Source organism: Pogona vitticeps, chromosome 1, assembly GCF_051106095.1.
Source record: "Pogona vitticeps strain Pit_001003342236 chromosome 1, PviZW2.1, whole genome shotgun sequence".
Lineage (NCBI taxonomy): Eukaryota > Metazoa > Chordata > Lepidosauria > Squamata > Agamidae > Pogona > Pogona vitticeps.
In genome coordinates, this window is record NC_135783.1 from 230,454,334 (window position 1) to 230,482,312 (window position 27,979).

Here is a 27,979-nt window from a genome sequence, read left to right on the forward strand (position 1 = left end):
TTGGCGTCGTTTCAACCTGGAGACGCGTCAGTAGTGAAGGAGGCCGTCAAGATGGCGGCCGGGCCGCGGGGCTGGGGTGTTTTCCATCCACCCCGGCTGCTCTCTGTTTCCTTCTCTTCCTTTGCCGCGCTGCTTCTGCTCGGCTCTCCTCCACCATCTGCTGTCGCTTCTCCTCTCTGTCACCATCGCGTTCCCAACGCCAAGGAGGTGAGGGTCTTGATAAACCATTCGCCAACGGGGCAATGACGGCGCTGAACAGAGATCCAGCCCTAAGGAATTGCTTTAAGACTTCTCCTGTATTTTCCTTGTACCCTTTCCCCTCTCGCGTATTTACTTAACGTGTTGTAAAGTGGGCCTCGCTGTCTCTGTGCTTGCATCGTAGTTGTGTTGACAAAAGTTTCCCACCCGACTTCGTAGAACGTTTGATGCTAGCATTCTGATCGTGTGAAGTGGATAACCGTGTCTTAAACTGTGCCACAGGGTCGCCATAACTCGGAAGCGGCTTGATCCCTGCTCCCCCCCCCACACACACAATAAATAACTTCTTGGAGCGCTGATGAGAGTGGCTTAATTGGTGGTAGAGAACCTGTTGACATGTAGTGATGTTTTTGCCTTCTAGCAAACTAATATACCCAGAAGGTGGGAGAAACTCTGGCCCCTGCTTTTATTTTTTTAGAACAATATAAAGCTTGACGGTTAAGCTGTGCGGCTGAAATAGCTGAGGAGAGGAAAGCAGGGGTGCAGCTGCTCTCTGTTCTTGTGATGGTCATTTGTACCATTCAGCCAATATTGTCCAGTGAACAAAGTCTTGAGATCAGAGATTGATTTGGCCATTCTGCTTTCTTAGAAGACTTCTGCAAGAACGGTCATACAGTACTGAAGCATTTATAAAACACTTTACAATGTGTATTAAATATGGTAATTAGCATATCTCTTATTGGGTACCTATGATAGTCTGAACAAAAAATTGCAGCACAAGGGAAATGTACAATATTTCTTTAACCTTCATACACCAAGTTTTTTTTTTAAAGAAAGCAGTGAATGAGCTGAGGGGTATTGTCTCCAGCAAGAATGTCATACATAAGTAGGTTTAACACTGGGATTACGTTTCATGTATATTGTTTGTATTTTGTGACCCCAATGTAAATTCCTCTGCCCTCCCTGCCCCCTCCCCAAGCCAATCTACAGGGGACCAGGGGACATACTTATGCTTTCCCACATTATGGTTACACCAACAAACAGCATTTATTTGTTTTGTTCCAATATGTTATTTTGATTGGGATGAAAGTGTCTTAGTGAAATAAAGGAATGAATTTTTTTGGGTTGTGTTTATTGTCCCAGCATTGTTGTTTGGAGAAAACAACAACATAGCAAGTATCTGAAATTGGAGGACATCATTTACAAGTGTTCAAGTGACAGTGCTATAGGATACCTATATTATAAGTCATTTTGTGTGAATTCTGCTGCAGAAACTGGATCCCATTTTATTGCATGAGAGAAATGATGTATGTACCTTTTGGTGTATTGTTGCATTTGTGGAAGTCTAAAAGCTATAAAATGTACCCTTTTTTATTCAGGTTATTTACAAAGTTTATCTTAAGGAAAATCATGTTAAGAAGAGACATGTTAATGAGCATCTAAGAATTAGGACTGTATATGACAGAAGTGTTGAGGAGTAAGTATTATGGGTTCTGAAATTCTTATTTTGACTGGGAATTAGTTGGTAATAGGACCATTATGCTCTCTTCCTCATCTCCTTTGTTTTTCTCTCCTCCTTTGTTTTCCTCTCCTCCTTTGCTGGAGGAATAGAAACAGAACCGGTAGCAAAAACCGATGGGGTGTGGGCTGCAGGTGAATATAAAGTAGCTGGTTGTTTCTGAGGGAAGGGGTTGGCTGGAAAATGAGATAGTATTTCATGCAACGAGAAGAATACCCACTTTCTTAATTTCCTTTTTTAAAACAGATTACTGCCTGAAAAAAAACACCTTATAAAGGTATGCTGTGTTTCTTTCTTGAATTTCTGTGGTAATTATGGTTGAATGGAGGTTCTGTTTAATTGTTTTGATCCAGATGTCTATGTAATGTATGCTTTCAAGTGGAATTCCTGACTTTAATTCCTGAACTTTCATTAAATTTGCAGTTGAGCCACCTTAATTGGTAGAAAGGTGTCATAGAAATGCAATAAACAAACAAATTTCTTCTGAAGCTTAGTACTCAATGTTGTGGGTTCTTATAAACATGATTAACACAGGTTTACACAATCTCTTTTTCCTTGCTCTACACTCTGATGCACATTTATATTTTCTTGGCAACTTCAACATTGAGATGCAGCATTAACATCTGTGTAAATGCTGAATGTGGCTAACAGAAACCAGGGTTCCAGTATTAAATAGATTTTGGGCCAGATTAGGGACAAATTTTACACTGACACTGTGGTGACCTCTACCCCAGGCTATTCACATTTAAACTGCACTACTTTTACTAGGCTTGCCTTCAGCTTAAACACATATGAGCCTGAGCAGTTTCAAGAATAAACATAAAACGTTATTTCTTATAACATAACTGGTGAAACTAAACAGAATTCAACTTCATGTTACACTGGGTTACATGTTAGCTTTCAAATATCCAAACTCATCAGATACAAAGTAATTATCTCAAGTTGTAGCCCACTCTTAAAATACAACTTCCCTCATCAATATACAATTTAACCCTCTTTCCTTCTCTTCAGTTTTTTATACCTCCAGCTGGCTCTTCTGGATTGTCTCTCCTGCATTCTTTGGCCAAATGACTTATTGTGTTGTTGTCTGGTAAAACGGCTGAGGGTTCCATCACAGACACATTTTCCAATAAGAAAAGATTCCTATTTCCATTCTACTAACAGAGTAAAATCAGAAACATTTTGTAAAAAGCCTGCTTATCACAAAGCAGAGAAAAGATGCCTAGCAAATGTTCTGAGCTAAAGAATGTCAATCTTTAGAATTCAGTGTTAACAGACATTTTTTTTCTTTTAGCATAAACTTTTCCCACAAGCTATTTCATATTTAGAAAACACATTTCAAGTACGAAAATCTACTGGTACAGTCTTATTAAGCAGGTATGTACTCTCTTTAGTGGAATGTAATAATAAGAACCAACGATAATCATCTGTAAAACTGTAGTTTTAGCGTTGTTCCTCTCCCTGCTTTTCTCAGATTGTAGCACTATTTGTGTAAGTCAGGAATGGGCAACCTATGGACAGCATACAGCCCTCTTTTTTTGCAGCTTCAGCCCACCATTTGAACTGAAATTAATCACATAAATTGCATAAATTGCACACATTTTTTGCTGAGTTCATAGGGCTCTGTACTATGGGAGGTATCTCCTGTATTTTAATAGAGTGGTGAAAGGTATGGCTGAATTATGAAAAGTGGTGAATTTTGAAATTATGAAATAAGTAAAAGAGCATTGCACTGAACTGCCAAAACATCCTTGTTATAGTTTTCTGCTGTGTGAAATTATTAATCTCTTTAGTAAATTTATAATTATGATTTGCTTGAAGACAGTGTGTAACAAATCGATATTTAAGGAAGAAGGATGATCCCCACAGATACTGCCAAGGAGCCTGTGCTGAGCATACAAGGTGTGGTCCTGTTATAGTTCCTGAGGAGCATTTGCAGGTAATATTGTCATTTTTGTTACAGTATGTAAATGATCTTGATACTCTGTATGCTGACATTTTATTATACCTAGACAGTATACATGTCAGAAATATTCAGTCCAAAGCAATGAAAAGATGCTTAAATAAGTAAATAGAGCTGCAAATGTATAAGAACTCTTTCTTGTATTTTGCAGGCATTCTAGAGATAAGCTCTAAAGCACCTGAACAAATGCAAGAAATATGGAAAGCATGTAAAATACTGTCATAGTGAGGAGATTTAATTTCACATAGGATATTCACTATTTGGCCTAGTGTAACATTGCAAGCTAAACTAGTGCCAGTTGGAGAAGAGAGGTGGACTGATTGGTATCAGAGCAGATAATTTAGTGGCATTGGATGATGTGAAGCTGAGAAAAATAAACTTTAGATGAATGGAGAGCAATGACGTGACCAAATGTGGGTCTGAAATAACTAAACTCCAGTTTTTAATACAGAGAGACTGAGTCCTTCAGTGATACTCATAGTACATTATAGTGATGAATCTTAACTAGTTTAAACATGATTTTCAGTTTTAATGTGTTTCCTTCTAAATTGTTGTTATGAAACATGTTGTGGATTCTGAATGCTCTTCTCTTTTGAAATTTATAGAACAATTTTGGATGTGACCAATAACACAAGATTTGTATAAGTATATAGTTTGGTTCCCCACTGTGCTTTGTAGGAGGGGTCAGTCCATGTGGTTTTGGCATTATTTATTTATTTAAAATATTTTTGCCCCAGCTTTCTCCTTAAAAAAGACCCAAGGTGACTTACATCATTAAAAGACAGTATTTGAAGTTATCAACTGTTACTATACAGATACTAAAAAGGATTAAACAAATACAGTGGGGTCTCTACTTAAGAACTTAATCCGTATTGGAAGGTGGTTCTCAAGTGGAAAAGTTCTTATGTAGAATCTGCATTTCCCATAGGAATGCACTGAAAACCATTTAATCTGTATCTGCTCTTTTCCGTCCATAGAAACTAATGGGAAGCTGCTATTCCGCCTTCTACCACTAGAGGGGGATATTTTTCTTTTTTTTCCCTTAGGTCAGGGAACAGTGTTAAAAGCACTTCTGACGAAGCTAATTTTGAAGCAATGGACTGAAAACCAATTAATCTGTTCTGGCTGTTTTTTTGTTATGTAGAGGTGCATTCGTACATTGAAGCATTAGTTCCCATAGGAACTAATGCAAAGCTGGTTAATACGTACTCTACCACTAGGGGGAGAACTTTTTTTAACCTAAGATGACCTAAGGTTAAAAAAAGAGCAGGAAAGTTTTTTTTCCTGTTCTTATCTTGGATTTTTGTTCTCAAGTAGAAGCAAAATTTAGCAAATGGAGCTGTTCTTAAGTGGAATTGTTCTTAAGTAGGGACGTTCTTAAGTAGAGACCCCACTGTACCATACAAAAAAAGCAACACCAAAACATTCAAGGTACAACAATCCACTAAAAAACCCTGAGGCAGCCAGTGACTAAGCTAAGACTTGCCTGAAGAGAAAGGTCTTTTCCTGTTTGTGGAAAGACAGTAAAAATGGGGCCAGCCTAGCCTCTTGTGTGAGGGAATTACAAAGTCTGGGAGCAGCAACAGAGAAGACCCTCTCCCATGTCCCCACCAAACACATCTATGAAGCTGGTTGGAACCGAGAGGAAGGCCTCTCTTGATTATCTCAACACCTGAGCAGGCTCATAAAGGGAGATGTGGTCCTTGAGTTAGTTTGGATCCAAACTGTTTAGGGTTTTATAGGTTAGAAACAGCACTTTGAATTGTGCCTGGAAATGGATTGGCAGCCAGTGGAGCTACTGTAACAGGGTGAGTGTGTTACACGATCCCTGTGACCAGCCCTATTTAGCAATCTGGTTGCCACATTTTGGATACACTGAAGTTTCCTGACATTTTCTAGAGGCGGCCCCACATAGAATAAATGCATTGCAGTAATCCAGATGAGATGTAACTAAGGCATGTGTCACTGTGACCAAATCAGATCTCTCCAGGAATGGGCACTGTGGGTGCACTAGTTTTAACTGTGCAAAGGCACTCTTGGGTATCCAGGCTCAGAGATTAATCCAGGAAGACCTCCAAGTTGTGTATCTGTGTTTTATCCATCCTTCTTTGTGGTATCACAATGTGCAGAATTTTATATAAACGTCTTTCTACATTGGCTTTAACACTATGATAAAATTTCTTAGTTTCCAAAATAATTTATTTTAATGTCTTAGCAATGTAGGGTTTGTAGTGAAAACGGAAGGTATTGTGGACCTACAGGACAAGGTGACCAAGAAGGGGTTCGAGATGCTGACTTCATTCTATATGTTAGTGCCCTCACTACTGAGAAGTGTGGCCAGGACAATATTATTGCATATGCTGCACACTGCCAGCTTGAAGCAGACATGGACAGGTAATGTTTTCTTTCAAGTGGAATTTAATAGATATGTTAGAAGGCTCTGCTGATATAGAGACAGATGAAATGCAATCTTACTTAAGCAGAGAACCTGTTGATTCACCCCATCCATGTGGCAAGTCAGCTTAGTATGTTTTGATTTGGGGGGGGGGCGGTGGCTTTTGTTTGTAATTGCTTTATTCAGATCCTAAATTTCTTTGAATCTTGAATATTTTAATTTTTAAACCTGTTCTATCCATTGGTCCTCAGTAACCCAATCTTTGATTTTATTGTGTCTAGACAAGACCATTATTTTGGTTTTGTCAAAATTGATTGTTAGTACGTTTTTCTTGCAATAGCTCAAAAAGTATGATTCATTTAAGGACATGAGAACTACATTATCTACATTATCTGAGAGTGACATGAGAACTACATTATCTTCATATAGTAACAGGGGTACATTGATTTTAGCCAATTTCGGGGAGTGATATTGAGGAGCTAAACAACTTTTAGAGGGGTCGCTAAGATACAAGTTGACTAGTGTGGGCGCCAATATGCAACTTTGGCGAACCCCCTCTCTCCACCCGAATGGGGTTTGACAAATTTCCATCCACTCCACATCTTACCCCAATTGTGGATTGCTGATAGAGACTTCTGAGAAGGTATAAAAGCCTTTTGTCAATAGAGTTTTTCCCATAAATTTTCTCTGAGAATTGAATCAAAGGCAGACTTTAAGTCTATAAAAGCTGCAAACAGGTCATTTTCATGGGGGCACATATACTTCTCCGCAAGGTGGTGCACATCATTTTAGAATGTAGCCTATATAGGACTGAACGTATTCGATATCTTGGTTCAGTCGTGTATAAATGTACTGGTCTACCTCCACAAGCTATTTGAAGTTTCTGTTGTCTGGAGAGAATCAAATAATTACACAGTTAGTGGCTAAGTTTTTATTTTCAGCTATGAGAACTTGCAAAACGCTATAGCAAGATTTTTTATATTATATTATGTATTTATTTTATCTTTGTATGAACAGGTCTGTGATCGCACAATAAAACTTACTACTTATATAATAAATGGGTTATGGCAGGTATTACAGAATGTGGGCTTGTAAAGGGAAGTTAGTGCATAAAAACAACTGTCAAAGAAAAAAAATTTAATGCTGCTGTAGAGTTACTTATTTTATAATCTGGACATATAAATATTTCATGCAGTGGAAAAATGGGGTTATCCACTTACACAAATGCCCCTTCCACTTGCTGAACTTTTTGAGAGTTATGTTAAGTAGCTACATTGTTTCCTTTTTGCAAAATGGGCAGGAATCTGTGCCTACTTCTTGCAATTTTGTCCAGTTGCTCAGCAAGAACATGTATTAAAATGTGTTAATATTATGAAAAGGACAGTTCCTGCCATGGTGGAATAAATCTGCTTTTAAAAGACTATAATTCAGGTCATGGTTAACCTTGCCACATTTTTAAATCAGTGCAATTTTAATTCTATCTAGCTGTCTTCTCTCACTGTTTTCCAGACCAATTGCAGGCTATGCTAATCTCTGTCCAAGTATGATTTCAATCCAAGCTCAAGAGTTTGTTGGTATGCTGTCTACAGTGAAACATGAAATCATTCATGCTTTGGTAAGAGCTGATATTTAATCATGTAAGTTTAAAATATTGGTGTCATGTTCTTAGCAATGTGCTTTGCAGGATTTGCTCTGCTGGTTTGTTTCTTAGTTCAAAGGCATAAAGTCAGATTTTGCTTGTCTGTACAAGATGTTTGTATGCATGTTTCACTATGTTTGGATTTCTCTGGGTTTTGGACAAACATGTCATCATGTTGATATAATATAATGTAAATGATCTTTTTGATTACCTTTAAGGGTTTCTCTGCTGGTTTATTTGCATTTTATCATGATGATGATGGAAATCCTTTGACTGCCAGATATGCAAATGGACTGCCACCATTTAATGAAAGGTATATATTGAAATCTGTGTAGGATGTACAAAAGTTTATTATTGCATTGAGTAGATAGACATAATTTATTGAAATCTGTGTAGGATGTACAAAAGTTTATTATTGCATTGAGTAGATTGACATTGTAGGCACACTTGCAAAAATATTCTTCTGTCAGCATTTTAATACCTTTGTGATTCAGTTGATGGGTTTGCTTCATTATTTTTTTCTTTCGAACTCTCATTCCTAGAAAGACTACTATGATGTACAGTGGTGCCTCGCTTGACGAGGATAATTCGTTCTGTTGAAATCGCTGTTAAGTGAAATCCTCATGAAGCGAAACAAAAAAGCCCATTGAAATGCATTGAAAACTGGTTCAACGCTTTCCAATGGATGAAATACCTCAGCATCCAACAAAGATCCTCCATAGGGGCGGCCATTATCGGTGCCTGTAAAGCGAGGAATCCGTCCTAAAGCATAGTGGGGAGCCAATTTTGCACAGTGGGTGGCCATTTTAGAGCTGCCAATCTGTTGTTTTAAAATCATTGTCTCGCGAAAAATCAGTTCCCGAAGCAGGGAACTGATCATCGTGAAGCGAAATTTCCCTATCTGAACATTGTTTGGCGATCGCTATTGCGATCACAAAAACCTCATCATAAAGCAGATTCGTCATTTAATGAGGTAATCGTTAAGCGAGGCACCACTGTATTGTGCAGTCATTAGTAACATTTTCTGTAACCTTTGCCAGTCATCCTGTTGATGAGATTTAGAAATTATTCTGTTTGCCAGTCAATTCTGCTTGTCTCTCTTTCAGCCTTGGTATATATCAATGGAGTAGCAATGTTGTACGTCATGCTGTAAGATTATGGGATGTGCGGGGCAACAGAATTCTTCGTCACCATGTATTTCTTCTGATAACTCCTAAAGTAGTTGTAAGTGAGACTTTCAAACCTTCCATAATAGAACAATCAATCTCCCCAGTTATGTAGTTGCATGAAAGTAGCAGTGTTCTGCCATCTTGAAGAGTGGCTCTTGTTTATTGATCCAGTCAGAGTGGAGAATAGGTACCATTAGCATAATGATTGTTCTCCCTGATAAAGGAGTTCGCCCCTTGCAAAGTATTAGGGAATGGGAACTCGATCATCGACATACTCAGGCATAGGTGAGCTTTTGCATATTCTTTGACTGCACAAAATACTATTTGTTTTTTTAACAGAGGTGCAGTTTGTTTTTTAGTAAGACAAATAGAGGACCAAAGACTGCCCATGGATGCTTCCTTTTTCCTGCCACTGAACTCCCTGGAGACCTGAGTGCAGAAATAAATGCTTGACATTCTGGACTGCTGTTAGGCAGGGTGGTTTGCTGTCCATATCACAGAGAGCCCAAGAGGTGGGTGGGAAAAAAATTTGGGGAAATTCTGGCTTATTGGCTTAAAGTTGTCTTTAGGGAAATTTCAGTTCACTTTAAAAGGAAATCAATTTCTCTATATGCTACATCTGTCCCAGTTACCTAGGACTGTTTTAAGTTGTGAACGGATCAGTTCAGAAGACCAGATGATGTCAGGAGCAGGATCTACTCACTCTTCCGTGACACACATTTTATTTCTTACACCACACAAAGACATGGGGCTCCATGCTTTGAGTAGAGAAAGGGATTTGAATGGCACTCTTCTCATATTTGCCAATTTGCTCTGTTACGCTGAGTTGTGTCTCTGTTCACCTGCCACTTGTCGTCTGAATGGCAATGGTATGCTGCATGTGAAGAGGAATACTTACTTATCTCCCATCAGTGCTTGGACATAGCTTTGCGATTTCTGTTCCCACCATGTAATAGTTAGTGGTGGGAGAAGGAAGAGGCTTGGAAAGAAATAATCACTGGCGAGATTCAGACCAAAGATATTCTATTTTTGTCTTACAGAATCCTGAAAGAGTAGACTGGGGATTAGGCTGTCTCTTAAATTTTGACACCCCACTTTCAATTATTCTTGAGTATTATGAATGTGAAATGATCTATCTTCTTTCCCACCCACCCCAAACATACAGAGAGCATTTTCATTAGAGATTTTGCTTTCTAAAGAAAAAAGATGTGTAAGGATTAAATATTTTAGCTTTCTTTTTGAAATGTGCATCCTGAGAGTTGTCTAATGTATCTTTGTAAAGGCGGAGGCCCGAAAACATTTTGATTGTCCAATCCTAGAAGGCATGGAACTTGAAAATCAAGGTGGCATGGGCACAGAGCTCAATCACTGGGAGAAGCGGTTATTGGAGGTTTGTTTAGCTACTTTTAAAATTATTTTAACCTGCCATATAGATTGTAGTGATCTTAGAAAGCTCTTTCCCTTGTTGTTTTCAGACTTCTATTTTATATTTTTCTGCCAGAGCTTGTTACTGCTTTAGTCTAACGGGGCAGTATAGTAATGGAAATAATAAATACACTGAAAAGTTGCACAATAAAGAATTATATAAAACTGCTTTGATTGGAGAAGGAACACAACAAATAACTTTGTAAGAGTAGCAGGCATAGGGACTTTATATTTTCTCTCTATTGGAAACCACAGTCTGTTTTTCAAGGACTAGTTTATCACCACTTTTTAAATGCGTCCAATCATTTCTTGCTAGAATTTTTAAATAAAACATCAGATGTGTGCTCAGAGAAGCCTTGAGTTTCAGGCTACATGTGGTCATGCCTCGGCAGCTTCTGAATCTCCAGACACCTGATTCTGCACATGGAATAACTCTTGCTACAAACTGAAATGGGTCTAATACATTGAAGGCAGAATCCAGTTGATTGTAATGCTCTGCCTATGGAGTTGTATGCGGCGACCAGCATGTCATTGTGCAGGCTGGAGATCATCCCCCACTAGAATGAGGGCTTTTACTTGTGCAGCGAGATACATCATACGTCCTTCTTCAGGTTCCGGAACTGTCCACACAGTGTCACACCGCACAAGCAAAGGAAGCAAACAGCATTCTTCCCTAAGTATTTTCACCAAAAGGGGGACATTCCTTTGCCCAGTCCCAGGGAAGATTATTTATTCGGAGTCTTGTTTGTTTCCTGAAACTAACACTTTTCGGTGGTTACTTTCAGAATGAAGCAATGACTGGATCACACACCCAGAACAGGGTCTTTTCACGTATCACTTTGGCATTAATGGAGGATACTGGGTAAGAATTTGTAGTTAAGCTGGAGAACCTTAAGCATTTTCTATTAAATATAACTTCTTTGGGAGAAACCTTAAGTGATCAGGAATGTATGTTTTTGGAAATATTTGAGCTATTCTCTAAATGCTACAATTTAGTCATAGCATGACTTTTGCATATAAAGTTCATCAATGTGATTGCATCCCTTTTTCTTGTAAATATTAAAGTTTTATGTAAGGTTTTGCCTAAAGATTTTGTTCCTGGGTTTATATGGTAGCTTTATTTGTATGAGCTACTTTTAATATAGCTGAAAATCATATTCCTAGAGTCCAATGGGCTAAATTATAAAGTAGATCTGAAAGCAAAACTTTTCCCTTTTTATACTTGTGTCTTTTATTTATTTGTTGTACTATATACAATAATTAGGTAAAAGATTGGTAGGAGATATTCCTTAGGCAATCATAAATTTCATGGGTTTTCCTCTACTGCTGCATTAGCACAGTGGAAAATACGGAAGGCTGGCAATAGCTAGTCAGATACAGTGGGGTCTTGACTTGAGAACTTAATCCGTATTGGAAGGCAGTTCTCAAGTCAAAAAGTTCTCAGGTCAAATCTGCATTTCCCATAGGAATGCATTGAAAACCATTTGATCCGTATCTGCTCTTTTCCGTCCATAGAAACTAATGGGAAGCTGCTATTCCGCCTTTGACCACTAGAGAGGGATATTTTGTTTCTTTTTTTTTCTTATGTCAAGAAAGGTTCAGGGAAGGCAGGGAAAATACAATCCAGGCAGTACAGTACCAGGCAGTCTGAAGACTGTCTCCCAATCCACTCTCTAAACGCTGGGAGGAGTGAGGAAGCAGACAGGCACCCTTTTCACTGGCCAACAGTTAACTGAAAGTTCACATTTTGCACTTTCCCTGCCTCCCACGTGGTTTTTTTTCAGTTCTTAACTCAAATCTAAGTATGTAAGTCAAGTCAATATGTTCTTAACTCAAGCCGTTCTTAAGTCAAGACCCCACTGTAGCTAATTGGATTAACCTGATCTGACAAGGGGTGGCTTTAATATTAGCTGTTTCAGTTCTCCTTCTTCCCTGTCTACATGATGATGAGCAGTCTACATTTTCAGCAAAGGCACAAGATTATGATGATGATTCGGTTCTCCATCATATTATACATACTATATAAGCCAAACGAATTGTAGGGAAAGGGTCTTGGGGATCATAATATAGATTTCAGTTTGTAGAAATACTTTTAAAATTATTTAAACCTGGCTACCTGGATCTTAGTTTATAATGGGTAGTTTCCATAACGAGTGTAAACATATGTTCAAGATATTTGAAATGATGTTTGGCCAACTGTCCAGAAGTACAAACTGAGTAACAGCATTCCTGTTTTAATATATCTTTGCAGCTGGTATAAAGCCAATTATAGCATGGCAGAACAACTAGTCTGGGGCCGAGGTAAAGGCTGTGATTTTGTGATGAAAAGCTGCAAATTTTGGATTGACCGCAGGCGAAGAAAGTAAGAGTGCTTTTCTATGCAATGCATTTTGTGTGATTGCAGTTAAACTGCACTAACATTCTAATGGTTGCATTATTAGTATTGAAGAACAGTCACTGGTCTGTATAAAACCTGAACAATTCTTTTGCTCTTGCTTGTAACTTTATTTAAAGGAAAGAAGTAGTGGACCCTTATTGTGATACTCTGCGGAGTAATCCATTGCAGCTAACTTGCAGGCAGGACCACAGAGCTGTAGCAGTGTGCAATTTACAGAAATTCCCTCAGCAGCTTCCTCAGGAATATCAGGTATAATTTGCATAAATTGCTTGTTTACACCTTTCTCCTACCAGCATGAAAGTATTACATGAATATGCCTCTGGCTTATGAACTTTCTGAACTTGTTTCCATGTTAGATTAACTATAGCTTGTCATGCCAACTAGCATATAATGAAGGGTGGTTAATCTTAGCCAAGGTTTGTGGAAACATAATCCACTTCAAACCATGGGTTATGAAACTGATTTGGTCTCACGAGCACTAGACGATTAACCACGATTAGGATTCAGATAATATGATAAACAGCAATGTGATCGGGTCCAGTCCCCTCTTCTTCCTTTGCTGTCTTGCCTTCCATAGGTGACTCTTAAGCACCATGCATTTTTAACAAAGGTTCTTTTATTTTGGACAACTTGTTATTTTTTCATATTGGTAACAGACTCCACCTCTTGCTTCAGAGGCCTCCTTTCAACTGCCTTATCAAACCACAACAAGTCCCTCTGAACAGGCAGAGGCATTGAACTGAACTCTTTATACTGCCACTTGCGTGGAATTTCCTGACTCTTTGTTTAAAATAGTACTTTACTGGTGACGGTGAAAAATCCATTATGCCTGAGGCTCCCAAACCTTCTTGCCTATGTTCAGTCATAATTTGGGTCTGAAGGGACTCGCTCCATGGGGCCTCCCAGGATTTTTGGAACATGCCCGATTCTCGCATCTCTGGGCCTCTCTTTTCTGCCACTCTCTGAATTTCGTCTGCTGTTCTCTTTCCTCAGTTTCACCCCAGTGAGGTGTTTTGCGATATACCTTCCTTTTCCATTCCTTCTCCGCATATTCACTAGGTACTTTAAACTCAGTTATTTCCCCAGTTCATGGACCTCCTTCCACTATTTCTACCCAATGTTTCTCCCGTTAACTTTTTCCTCTGTCGCCCAACATGCCTGTGCCTCTCCTGACTCCTAACTGCTCCCTACTCCTTTTATTTCTCCCTCCGTTGGTCCCTTTTCTGAATCTGTCTGTTCCTCCTCCCTTAAGCATAGTCCTTTTAAAGTCTCTTCCAGGCCAGTCATCTTTCCCACTGTATCTTCACTCGAGCAGGTGGATGGCATACTCTGAGGAGTGCGCCTCAGGATACTCCCAGCCTTACAAGCAATTAAGCTAAAATAGAAGCAGAAGCTTTTGTTATCCTTCTGTCAGCTGTACCATCGCATTAAAAGTGGGGGACAAAACCCTGTAGTGCCCTGGTTTAGCTTTATGTCTGAACCTAGCCAGTTTGCCAGTAAGTAGTTGTACCTCATCTTAATATACAGGGTACACCTTATTGGTTTGGAATATCTGGCTGGGAACCAGAAGTTGAGATTTCCATTGTACTCCCTAGGAGATGAGCCATCTGAGACCAGCCAGAGCAGGCATGGCTGGTGGGTTTACATGCCATGCCACCATAAAAAATGACCGTTAATACACTTCTGAGTATTTTGTACCTAGGAAGGGTTGTTTTAGTCAAAAGTGATTTAACAGCATGTAATTATCTTAATAGTTGCTGTTGTATCTCCACTCCTTTTTGACATCATGAAGTCGCATTTCAAAACATTTATTATGGTTAGAAAAAGATTGTTTCTAGATGCATTTTGCACTGCAGAGAAATAGGCAGAAAGTTGGTAAATTGAGAAGACAGCATCATAAAAACCTAGTAATCACTGGGGAGTTGGATATGCACATTTCACCCTTCTCATTTGTTCTACATTAAAATTGGTATATGTGATACCTAAATTGAAATAAGATGAATCTGACTCTCTTACCAAGTGCAGCACTTCACTAGCACAAGCTAATGTATGTGAAGAGACACTTTAAAATTTCCATGCAATATCTATTAATATTTCTGGTGCTATATATCAGATTAAAATAGCAGTAGCAATTGTAGCTTGGAGCGCTGGTGTTCTCTCTTAAACACCTTCATATGTGTATGAATGTGGGTTTTTGCTATTGGGGACATACTCTGTCCTTACTCTCATCACAGTATTGACGTAACTGTGTTCTTGGTTTTGTAATCACCTTTTGCACTTTTTCTTTTCATAGTACTTTGACAGTTTGTACGGAGTATCCTCAGAAGATCTGCCATATTATGGTGGGTCAGTTGAAATTGCTGACTACTGTCCTTTCAGTCAGGAATTTAGCTGGCACTTAAGTGGTGAATTTCAGCGCAGTTCAGATTGTAGAATATTGGAGAATCAACCAGGTCAGTGGGGTTTTGTATTTGGCTCCTCTTTCGATAGCGCTTGGGAATTTTTGCTTCGAATAAGAAAATATAATTTATTCAAATAAACTATGCTTTCACTCAAGCCTACTCACAAAACAGACTTGTTAGGAGCTGACAAACTAGGCTCTGAAATTGCCTTAGAATTATCAGCAAATCATGTTTTGTGTTTACAACAGTCTCCTGTTACATCTGAATTTACGGACAATAGTGACAAATTCATTGCCATTGTTTGCTACCCTGTAGTGTATGTTTTAAAAAATATCCTGTTTGCTCATTTCTTTGCACAGCTGATCAGCTGTGAGAGAACATAACAACGACAGTCAACTATTTTTAATATAGACTGGATATATTCACACTTAACGGTTGATGTCATGGCTGACCATATGAAAAATTAATATTAGAACAGAACAGCAGACTTGTCCTTGCAGTTTACCACTGACAAATCATGCAAGTATTCTTCCAAATCATTCAAGTATACTAAAAAGTTGACAGGCAGTGTTAGAAAACTATTTGACCGTTGACTGAATTTTGTAGCAATTTCTGAAACCTTGGCTGTTTACCTAACCACACAGTGCTTAATTGAAACCTGCATTTGTTTTCTTTAGATCCTTTCAAAAATTATGGTGCAGAAAAATATGGACCAAATTCTATTTGTCTCATTCAGAAATCAGCTTTTGTTATGGAGCAATGCAGAAAGAAACTCAGTTATCCTGACTGGGGTAGTGGATGCTACCAGGTAACTGCAGATGTTCTGTATTTAAAATACTGATTTCCTTCTATTTACTGCAGGAAAAAAAGCAGTCTTGAAATATGAACTAAATGACTTGAAACAGTTCTTGCTACTTTTCAGCACCCCAGACTTCTTGCTAGGTGCCACTGCTTCCGCAGTCTTTACTGCCTCTTTATTTTCCCCAGTGCAGATTGCAGGTACCATTTGATAGGAACACTGAAACTTGGAACCTGATAGCGATATGAATATTTGAGGTAAAGAAGATGAACAGGCCTATCTTAGATACTTGGATACAATCACTTAGAAATCATTAGGATTAAAGTACTTTAACACTGGTATAAAGTTCATGCACAAAAGATATGCTAGTAATTATAAGTTTATCGGAGAGTGCACAAGCATAGTCACTAGTTCTCTGATAATGAGAATGTTTACTTATCAAAAAAATTTTTAGAAAAGGAAGCCATGTTGCCTATCAAGCAAAAACAAAAGCAAAATAAAAAATAAAGAAGACAAAAACATTGTGGCACTTTAAAGCTGCTTTGGGCCCTTTCAAGGAGAAAAGCAGGGGAAACATATTTTAAATAATAGCTTTAGTGGACAAGTCCACTTCCTCAGATGAGAAACTAAAAAGAGAAACTAAACTAAAAAGTGAAGCTAGTTAAGTATGTAATTTATTAAACCTGCTTCCGGTATCCACTTACTGTTATGTTTATAACCTACTTTCTCTTACTTTGAGAGTCGGTGTGGTGGATAGAGTGATGGACTAGAGCTTAGGCAAGCTGTGTTCAAATCCCCGTTCAGTCATGGAAATACATGAGATTGGGCAGCGGCCATGATAAAACTGCTCCTTAACTATCTCACACATCTCGGAAACAGGTCAAGATATATGTTGGAAATCTCTAAAATACTTACGATAATTAAGTGTAATCTACTTTCCAATCATACTCAGTCTAACTTTATTTCTTAGGTTTCCTGTACTCCCCGTGGGCTGATTGTTTGGGTCAAGGACGCGGCATATTTGTGCAGTCACTCTGGCCAAATTCTGACAGTGAACATTCAGATGAATGGATGGGTTCATGTCGGGAACCTAATTTGCCCAACATGCTCAGATTTCTGTGATTTTTGTCCACCCGAGCAGGATCCCCCTCCAGTTGCTAATTTAACAAGAGTTGCATCTATAGGTAAGTAAAACAAGTATAACAGTTCATTAGCCCAGTTCAGTGAACTAGATTGACAGCCTTGTTGGGCTTCACTTTTCCCTGTTCTTCTTAATGGCATGTTGAAAATGTTGATAATAGCAACAAAACTAACAAAGTTTTTCTTCACTCCTATAAACATTGCAACGAAGAGCTGAATCTCAAAAGCAAAGTCCAAAAATCAGCTATATTTATTCAACCATCCTATTTGTGCTGAACACCTCAACTAATTTCCCCCTCCACTTTAATTTGGTGGAATGGTGAATGGATGGCTAGACTTCTGAAAAATGTCTTATTTGTATAGTATTATATTTAGAGACTACAGTACTGCACTATTTTCCTTGTGTTAATATGATTTTTATTTTTATTTTTTTTAAGATTTGTGTTCCTGTTCTCCCAGCCTGGTAGTAACTCTATGGCTATTGATGGTGAACTTGCTTCCACTACTAGCAGGATTCCTTCTGTGTGCATGGAGTTAAAACACACTGCCAGCTCACCCTTACAGCCATTGTCCATGCGTATGGAGTATGCTATACCTAAATACAACTTGAAGGCAGCTACCTGGAAGAGCAGTCGTATCTCTGCCTTGGGGCAGGTAGCCCAGCTGATTGCAGACTGGAAGGTGCTGGACAACATCTTCTAGACCAAGAGAGGCAAAGTTTACAACTTCATTTCAATAAGTGCCAGTGTTAACTAAAAGTTTAATATTCACATTGGTAACAAATTTGGGGTACAGATTTGTCAATATTATGTCATCTGTTGCCACTGGTTTGCAGCACTTCTGTTATGCACAATTCTCTGTGAGACTAGTAGTAGGAGTTTTGGTATCCTTAGACAGAGATATACCTCAGTTTCCTGTAGTCAGAAGCCATGAGACTCATTTGCCATTGCTGCTAATAATTTAAGTCTAATAGTGCTTTATGGAGTTAAACAAAAAGCTAACCTTTGGTACCAATTTGGGATATCTTCAGAGCTGTTCTGTACCGTGGTAATTTGACAATATTTTTCCTGTCAAGTCTCTGTTGCTGCAATTACAATGGAACATCTCAATAGATGCACACCATGCACTTTTGATATTTCTAAATAATGAAATCTTGAGTATTTTTCACTCCACATGGAAGAATGCTAAGTCAAAATGTTCTGTCATAATTCCTAATTTATTGACTACAATCCTAGGCATTTTTGCTTAGAATTGAACTTTCGTTCGAGTAAACATCCCTTAGATGTATTTCATTTCTCAGAAGGCATTTTGAAGAAATTCAGTTGATGTTCATTTGAGGGCATTATTGTTACCCTCAGGCTGCTCCAAAATTCAGTAATATTCAAGCATACAGATTTCCTTCACTTAACTCTCAGCTTGACTAGCAAAAAGGTCTGAAATTATAACAAATCTCATAAATTTTGCAAGTGATATTTTATGACAAATCTCATAAATAAGTTGGAGATGACAAGATTTTAGAGAGAAGTAATGGTAAGAGCAAGTGAACAAATATCACAGGTATATTGATTCTTTTGGGGCCAAACAGTGAATTTAATTACCAAGGAACCTTGTTTTGTTGTTCATGGATAAAAGAACAACTGAACTTAATTATGCTGGATGTATGAAAATATTATATGCTTCTTAGAGCATGCAGGTTAGTGGCTATGCCACCATTTAATGTGGTTATATGAGTCACTGAGCAATTTGACAGATGAAGAATCAGTTCCCTAGATGATGGAGAAACCTCAGGGACCATAGTTACAATTTCTTCCTCCACTTTAATGGAACAAATTAGTCTTTAGACTGGTGGAATTGTATCTAGTCCTGTTATTCTGATGCACTGAAAGCTGTAATTGTTAGGAATGCTGGAGTATCAGTCTCCCTTTAAAAAACTATTTTTTAATCTGAATCCTTTATCTTATTTCTCCCTGTGTACAGCAGAAGCAGGGTTAACAGTGTGGTGGCATTCAAACTTTCAATAGAGTATGAATATTTTTTTCTATTAATGAAGAGAGTACCGCCTCTTTGAAGGAAAGTCTTTAATAGTGCCTGCTAGATGTTTTATCTCTTAAAATTAACCTTGCTATTAGAAAGATATTTTCTGCCAAATAGCCAAAATCAGTTAACTGCATCTAAACCCAAAAACACAAGAAAGTTGACTGAGGAATGTGAGATGGAATTTGCTCAGCTTTGAAGGCATATTTATGCACACTGGATAAATATGCTTATTATCTTATATGTTCTGTGATAGCCTTAAGTAAGGGAGAAATAGAAGTCACAGAAATAGCAATAAGATACAGGTTTAAGGAATTTATTAAATGACTACATCTTGAATGAGGAATAAAAATTAACCATTTCAGTAGGTTTACATCTCACTGACAAATGTGAAGCTATTCCACAAAATTGACAGTAGAAACTGTATTTTTTCATCTGTGCAATAATAGGACTTAAATAGCATCTTGTAATGATGCTTTTATATACTTGAACTTTTTGTCTTGTTTGTCATGATATAAAACAATTGCACTGTATCAACCTTTTGGCTAATTTTATATGTAAGTATTTATTTATAATAATGTATAGATTTTTGTTGTTAAAGAAGTAGAACTCCCTCCTCCTTTTATTCATTAGATTCTTGGCTGATAGAACTACTAATATCTATTATTAGTAGAATGAAGAACTGGCTAGAATTTAGTGAAATGGAATTTACTGGAAAAGTTCCTGTAACAAGCTTTAAAACCCCTTTTTAAATTTGGCTTTGGAAATCTCTCAGCCACTGTGTCTAGTTCCCATTCTGGCTAAGGATTATGGGAGGCTTCATCACAAAAAAATAATCTTTACAAACCCTCGGGTGTAATTTATTTCTGACCATAATGAGAATCTCAATTGTATTGAGAGAACATTTGTCTGTATGAAACACTAGTTTTTTTCAGTACATCTTGTTGAGTAAAATTGCACTTGCTTTAATCCCAGGTATTAGTTACACCTGAAACATGCTGCTAACAGTTGGACTCTCAGCCCATAGAACTAGCATTGCTTTTTGTGTTTAGCTAAATCCTTGAAGGTTAAATCTAAATTGCCCACTTCCCTTCTTCATGAATAAGATGAATTCTACTAGAACAGCGAAATTCCCTTTTGTCAGCTCTATTTTACAGAGTGATTCCATCAGCAGACATGCTGGGGAAAAGGCAGAGTCTACCAGTGTTGTCCATGTTTTCCATATCTTAACTGGTTCTGTATAATTTTTTAAAAATAGTTGGTTAGATTCCAAGGAGGTGCCATGAGTGGGATCCTCTGGGAGCAGATGTCTAAAAGATTCATAAAATAAAATTGTTGCATTGTGTCTTAAGTTAAAGAAGGAAGTGTTTTACACAGATTGAACCTCTGGCAGTGCAATAGGAAAAAATGCATTTCATGGTGGAAGGAACAGTTTCATAAAGCTATCTGTCTTGGTGTCAGATACTTTGTTCTTTGGTTTTGTTTGAAACTTCAAGATTAGCTGTGACATTGAATATTTCATCAAAAATCCCTTGGGCTTAGAACAGAAACAGTAGGAACCCATTCTTCTGTAATCTGTTTCAAAATTATACATCTCTCATTTCAAAACAGAAATAATCAGTTCATTGTTGTAAGTTCTACATTATGTAGAACTCTAGATGACAGCCGATACTCTTATGAACAAAAGAACACTGCGGCCAGTTTTCTTCTTGGATGGGCACATTATTAACAGTTCCCCCCATGTGGCATCTTGCCAGCTGTTCTAGACCAGGCAGAGTCTTTCTCCTGATGAGGCATCTTGATGAGACGTGCCTGCTCCCCACCCCTTTTTATGCGGTAGTCTCTCAAATGCTGCATACAGTTAGATAAATGAAATTACATTTGAGACTTTTTTTTAGTAAAGGTGTTTATTTTTAATATACAAAAGACAGTGTTATAGTACATGTATGCTGAAAGCAAAACTACTTGAAATGTTATAATAGTTTGTCCAAACCAGTGCAGATTCTCTATTCCTAGTCTGTTGTTTTTTCAAGTCTTGGGAAAACTTTGGACCTAGACTTAACGTACTTTGAGTTTTACCATACCTTGTATTTCAAGTGACTGTGTTTCATGTGAAATGATGTAGACTTATCTGTCTGATATAATAAAAAGTCTTGTCTCCGGTCTCTGCTTATTAAGTGCAGAGCCAATTTTAGGTTCTTTCCCACAGTGAAAACCTTACTTATCTAAAGGACCTCTAACATGATTGATCTCCCTTCATTCTCCAGAATTTTAGCAACATGATTTAAGATAAGGTATTTGCTGCAATTGTGGAAATATATTGAAAGTATACAGATGCATAAGCAGTTACTGTGGTAAGAACCAGGACCATGCCTGTAGAAGCTGAGGCAAATCTTAACCAGTATATGTTGCTCTGTAATACAAATATCAAGTTTTTACAGCATTACTTTGTGGATTAATAAACTTTCTTGCAATTACTAATGTATTATTTGTAGAATGCTATTGGTTCAGAATGTAAATTGTGAATTATTTTCCATATTAAGAGTGAATTTGAGGGCTGGATTGTGTATATAGTGTTTGTATATGCAATCAAATTATTTTAAAGTATCTGGAAGACACTATTATCAACAATGGGAGAATTGTCAATTTATTTTGCAAAACATCTTAGTTCTCCTCCTGAAAGAAAATAGATACTGTTGCAGTTGTTGTGTGGAAAAAAACTACCACTGCTTTCCAAAAATGGAATTATTTAACTGAGCAACAAAAAGGTATCGGCACAATAGAAATAATATGTGGAACAGCATTGTTTTAAATGGCCTTAATGACAGTTTGACCTAACCAAAAAATGCTATAAATCTCTGTGCAATATATTTTACATAGTCTATCTATTCAACTGCATTCTCTTTCACAGATTTACATTTTATCCAAGACTGTGTAGATGATTTTAAATGTGTCTTCCGTGATGTTGATTGGGAGGGGCGGGAGGTAGCTACCAAGGACAAAGTGGCCAGAAGAAGTGGAAACTTTGGCAATTAGGTAGGAAAGAAGAACCACCTCTACAGTAAAACATGACTGCAGTGGTGGTTCTTCAAGTCATTGTTAGAACAGTTTAGCCGTTAAATAAAGATCCTCATGAAGCCATTACATTTTCTTCTTTGGAAGGTTTTCAGTGTAAAGTTAGACAGACATTTTTCAGGGGAGCTTTAGGTATGTGACAGCTTTTCTTCTGTTTCATATTTGCCACTTTGACATAATTTTAATGAGTGGCTTTGAAATGACATCCGGACTGTAACCTATGTAGAATTCGCATCTTCACCTAGTACCGAGTTCTCCAATAGAATACTGTATTGAGCTTCACTCAATGGAGAGTGAGTTACCAAAATGGTTTGCGTGGTGGTTTCTGTAAAAGTAGCTCTCAGTTAACACTGGGTAAAAATTATCTCGTTTTGCTTGCTTTTATTCATCAGAATGAAACTGCCAGAAGCCTTGAGCAGAGAGGTATAGGGTAAGCCATAGCCTCATCTTACATGTGGTGTGGATGATTCTGCAGGCATGTGATGAACTCCTTGACAGACTTTCCTTGATAGCAGATCAGGTAGACATTTACGAACAGTGGAAACCTAGCAGAAATTCAGTTATTAAAGGAAATCTTCAGTGAAAGGATCTAGAGCAGTGGCAGCAAACCTTATTGGGCTTGCATGCCCAAACTGAAAAAACAAAAATAAAAACCCAGCAGGCGGCATGCCGTGGCAGAACCGGAAGTGGTGGCTGAAGGGGGAATCCCGGGCATGGATGTGCCTCAAGACCCCACTCCAGATCCACCACCAGTGCCAGCTGCTCTGGATCCACCTGTCAAAGCACCAGCACTGCAACTGCAGCCACCTTCTCAGGTTTGGCTGTGTGGGGGGGAGGAGTAGAGATCTGGCAACTTATGGCTCGTGTGCTTGCAGAAAGGGTTCTGCTTGCCAGCTGTAGCACAAGTGCCATAGGTTTGCCATTGCTGAAGTATTTCTTGTATAGCAGGAGTGGGCAAGTTCAAGGGCAAATCTGTGCCTTCGGTCCCCTCCACAGCTTACACAGAGCCTTGAGCCATTTTAAAGGAAATATATATAAACAGTAAGTACCTAGATGGGGGAACTCTACTGGGTTTGTTTGTTTTAAATCTTGGAGAGCAGATTCATGTTTTAAAAAGTGTTGCTTCTGGAAGTACCAGGAGCGGAAACTAACCATTTTTGGATTTAAAAAATTCATTACTTTGGGATGGGGACTTGAGAATTTAAAAATGCTCTGGGTAGGACTACATGCAATCAATGGGCCATCTAATGCCTCCCACTTGCTTAACCAATCTACCACGTTTGCCAGCTTAATACTGAGGAGCTCTTTTAGGTAAAAAGTCTGGATTCAGTCATTCTAAGAAATAATATAGGTAAACTTTGATTCGAAGAATAAGGACCCCAGGATTTCAAATGAATATTTACACCAGTATAAATGCAAATGCATGAACCAGAGCAGTGAGTTAACAGTCCCCAACTGAATCCCTAGTTGTATGCCAAGTGACACACAGTATATCACAGAAGTAAGTACACCCCCTCACATTTCATAAATATTTTAGTATATCTTTTCATGTGAAGAAATGACACTTGGCTACAATGTAAAGCAGTGAGTATACAGATTGTGTAAGAGTGGAAATGTGCATTCCCTCAAAATACAGTGGTGCCTCGCATTACAACATTAATTCGTTCCAGCGAAATCTCTGTAAAACAAAAACGTCGTAATGCGATTTTAAAAAGCCAATAGAAACGCATTAAAACCTGACTAATGCGTTCCTAGGGGCTTGAAACTCATCGTCCAGTGAAGATCCTCCATAGTGCGGCCATTTTCGCTGCCTGTGCAGTGAGGAATCCGTGCCAGAAAAGAGTGGGCAGCCATTTTGTTTACCCAGTGGTCATTTTGAAACCGCCGATCAGCTGGCCGAAAATCATCGCTTTGCGATGATCGGTTCCCGAAGCAGGGAACCGATCATCGCAAAGCGAAATTCCCCCATACGATTTTGCGATTGCAAAAACATTGACATCTAGCGATTTTGTCATCAGAGCACCCATTAAGCGAGTTACCACTGTAACAACACACAGCCATTAATGTCTAAACCGCTAACATTAAAGTGACTTACCTGTCAACCATTTTCTTCTGCTTCAGGATTTTGTAGACCTCAGCTGATGTTTGGGGTCCCTGTAGCTTTTGCCCATTCAACATTTCTTTTTCCAGCTCTTCAATTGTCTTAAATAGAAGTATGGACCATTTGTTTCAGGCAGGAAGGAAATCGCAACAGTAAAGACATTTAAAACTAATCAACATATCAAGGGTCCCATATGTTAAATTCCGCCCTCAGCCTGCCTTGCTTCCATGTGGAAGGGTGGAAATTAATTGATGCGAACTCCAAACCATTCCTTCTAAGCAATTTCTGAGGTAATTCTTCCAAAACGATTTTCCTAAGCTGTGCCATGTGTCTCTTACTGATATCTTTTAGAAACAAACAGTATGTAATTTAAAATGTGTCAGAAAAATAAAGAACAAACCTAAAGCACAGTGTGGCTTTCTCAGCACCAATGTGAGCTCCCCCCCCCCCCAGGCTTATAGCCGCTTTGGCAGAAGAAGGGTGATTTATCGGGGGTGGGGGATGAGGCCAGGCAGGAAAATTTTAATTCAAGACTGCCTGTGCTTTGCAGTCCTAATGAAAACCAAGCCCTTCCCTTGCCCAATCACTGAAAAACACTTTATGCCTAGATTTCCTTTAATTGTTTTGGTGTCCATCTGGTGGATCAGGACCCATTATTGGCTTTGGACTGATACAGCACATAAGTATAGGTTAAGAATTAGGTTGCCAGAGTGCATGCTTTACCTCAGGGGGAATTTTCTGATCTCCAGCATCTGCTGAAGGCTAATACTTTAGCCCAAGGGCAGATAATATTTACTTCAGGAGCAATAGGTACAGCTGGGTTATTTTTCAATAATTTTGATAGGAATGATTCCCAGCCTAGTGAGTGTAGGACTGCAGCCTATCTTATAGCTGCTTTACAATTTTTGCAGTCCTCAGCAAAAAAAAAAACAAAAAAAAAACAGAAACAGATAACTAAGAAGACAACTGAAAGGAACTCTAAGACATACATGTTCATGCCTCATTTTGTTTTATTCCTTATTTTATTGTTTGTTTATTTTTATATAGAATTTTTATGCACAAAATGATGCAGTGTCCTTATATTCTCACAATGACCTTGTATTGGAGGTAGAGAAGCAGCTTTGCCCAAAGTAAATAATATTTCTGTAGGACAATGCGAGGATTTGAGCTGGATGGATGATGCTTTCTAAGTGTATCATCTATAAACAGGCAAAATTCCATGTTCTACCAGTGAACACACTCATTGCTCAGCTTGGTTAACAGAAGGGAGCTGGGGCATTTTCCAGGTTTTATCTCTTTTCCTTGCCCCACAATCCCCAGCAACCTTTTCTCCATCTCTGTCAGGCACACAGCTGAGTGCCAAACCGCTTTTTTTTTTTTAATGACCAGGTTTGGGGAGGGTGGATGCTCTTTTCCTGTTCAATGCATCCCTCTGCTCTAAAAACAAATCAAGAGAGCCCTGTTGAATCAGACCAAAGATCTACCTGGTCCACCATCCTGCTTCTTTCCCATAGTCGCCAACTAGCTACCCACAAGAAGACTGCAACCAGTGTGTTTTCTTATCAACCACTATTAAGAGGCAGACTTCCTCTGATCCTAGAGTCAGCATGAAACCATCAGTATCCACATGGTCCATTAACTATCTAATCTCTGTTTATATGGTGTGAAGAAATCTCTCCAGCTGAATTGGATGGCCCTGAATTCTAATGAAAGAGGTGGGAAAATGCTTATGTATTTCTCCATATCAACATATGCAGCCGTCACTGCAAAAACAAAAATGTCTCCCAGGAAACATGCCTTGTTTACTGGCATCATTGTACTCCCACTAGGCTGTCAGAAAACAGTTCTTGAAGGCGTACAAGACCTATCTTCCCCACCTATCAGAAGAACTGTTGGGATTTTGGGGTAGCAGGAGAGAGTGACCCCTGACATGTTCCCTCCTCCAGCTGCTCGTCCCTGATAGTAAACCTCGCTTCATACTATAACCACTGTATTCTTGCTGGCTGTTATTAACCAGAGAACACCACCCATTATCTCCCTTCATCTGTACCACATTACACAACTTTATGGCCAAATACACAAATACAGTTCTCCATTGGCCATTAGTGAATAAGGATTGATTTTTGTCAGAGTGGTTTCCCAAACATTATAGAATGCTGCTACTACAAGAATAGGAATCACTCAAAAAAACATACACTTACTTTTCCCCCACAGGCAAATGCTTCTGCCACCTTCCTGTTCCGTCCACCGTAGCATGTGGTAATTAGATCTGCAACGCCACAACTTTCCAGAAACGTCTCTATTGCGACAGGGCCTTTGCAGAAAAGTTTTGCAAAAGAAATCATCTCCATCAGGCCCAGACGAATCACAGCAGCCTTGGTGTTGTCGCCAAAGCCCAAGCCATCACAGAAGCCAGCCCCAACAGCCACAATGTTCTAAAGCCAAGTGGACAGGAAGAAGGAGAGAAAGGTTGTGGGAAAGACCGTCATTAAGTAGCCTGTACTGACTGCAAATTGTAGTAGTGTCAGAATGCAGACTTTGGCATACCAATAGTTAAAAACCATACGTGATCAGAGATGAGGTGATTCCTGCATGTGACGCTTGAAAGTAAGGGAAAAGGGTAAGAGATAGGAAGGTGGTGATCCCTGTTATGGAACCCTTCTGACCATGTGAATTATTATGTATTTTGCAAAATTACTGTTCAAGCTTTTGATGTTTTGTACTTTCAGATTGTGAAGTACCTTCCCATGTTATTTTTCTATATAAACGTTTTTAAGAAATGTGGTAGTCTGAAGCTTTAAATGAGAAAATGGCTTCACAATGAACCATACAAGGATCAGTAGAGGCAGGACTATGTTCAGATACGTCAGTTAAGTAATTAACAGCACTAAGATTTTACTTAAAATAAAAGTGCCTTCCCACACAAGCTGAAGCTTAATGTGTTCAACAGGATTCAGGATTATCATGATCTCACACATTATAATCATGGTCCTTTGCTTTTGCATGTCCTGCAAAAGGTCTGTCCCTTTCCTCCTGCTTTGCAATAAAATTACAGTAATGAATTTAAAGCCAACAATCTGTTGCACCCATCTCACAACATTTGACATGTAGTCCCAGCTGAGACTGGTCCCCTACATGGCTGGAATTAAGACAGAAAGGGAGTCTCCCCTCCATACTATATATTGAACACAGCTTGTAGTTTAGTCTTACAGAGACACTTGGTTCAGAAACATACCTAAGAAATAGCTTGTAATTAGAATGGACGGCAGGTTAATGTTGCAGAGAGGAGACTGAGGTTATATTTTCTGGGTTTATGAATTCAGACTTCAAAGGAATTCCATACATCAAGTCTTGAAGACCAAGTATGAGCCATAGCCAGCTAATTTAACTTGCAGAGTTGAGTAAAGCTCATGCCAGGACACATGGATGCTTTCAATATTTAGGAATTTTCCTTTTTTTACTGATTGGCTGTCTCTCAGTTCTGTTTCTGGCCCAAGCAAGTGGTGACTGTAATTGCCAGTCCTAGAACTGTTGCTGCTATCACAGCAATTGCTCCCATATAGGGCTTGGAACCGACAAGTGAGATGTTCTATTTTGTCCACTTCCTTTGGAGAGAAAATTCGTAGGAGAAATGCTTCTCCGTTCTGAACCCTATGCTACAGGTAGATGATGTACTTTTGAAAGAGAGTTAAAAGGTGATCTGTGGAACCACGTGAAATTAA

The 27,979-nt window shown here is 38.6% G+C and overlaps 2 protein-coding genes across 3 annotated transcripts in view; one reads left to right on the top strand and one right to left on the bottom strand.

The window, feature by feature from the left end:
* Nucleotides 1-21,558, top strand: LMLN (leishmanolysin like peptidase). Of its 2 annotated transcripts, XM_020779562.3 has the most exons (17): nt 3-207; nt 1,578-1,675; nt 1,964-1,994; nt 3,012-3,094; nt 3,539-3,656; nt 5,896-6,074; nt 7,585-7,690; nt 7,933-8,027; nt 8,821-8,938; nt 10,166-10,273; nt 11,094-11,170; nt 12,560-12,670; nt 12,823-12,955; nt 15,000-15,159; nt 15,786-15,916; nt 16,878-17,091; nt 17,485-21,558. In XM_020779562.3, the coding sequence occupies exons 1-17, from the start codon at nt 52-54 to the stop codon at nt 17,583-17,585; spliced, it is 2,019 nt and encodes a 672-aa protein (XP_020635221.3). In that variant the 5' UTR covers nt 3-51; the 3' UTR covers nt 17,586-21,558. The 2 variants fall into 2 exon arrangements, with proteins under 2 accessions (XP_078249215.1, XP_020635221.3); XM_078393089.1 differs by lacking the exons at nt 15,786-15,916; nt 16,878-17,091; nt 17,485-21,558 and adding an exon at nt 15,468-15,594 and having other exon boundaries at nt 1-207.
* LOC110071835 (glycerol-3-phosphate dehydrogenase 1-like protein) overlaps nt 20,970-27,979 on the bottom strand; it is a 27,354-nt gene continuing 20,344 nt past the window's right edge. Inside the window, exons 7-9 of the mRNA XM_072984874.2 lie at nt 26,459-26,692; nt 24,252-24,358; nt 20,970-22,701 (exon numbers count right to left, since the gene is read on the bottom strand). Of these exons, the coding sequence (XP_072840975.2) occupies nt 22,605-22,701; nt 24,252-24,358; nt 26,459-26,692 (438 nt within the window). The 3' untranslated portion in view covers nt 20,970-22,604. The remainder of the gene's footprint in view (nt 22,702-24,251; nt 24,359-26,458; nt 26,693-27,979) is intronic.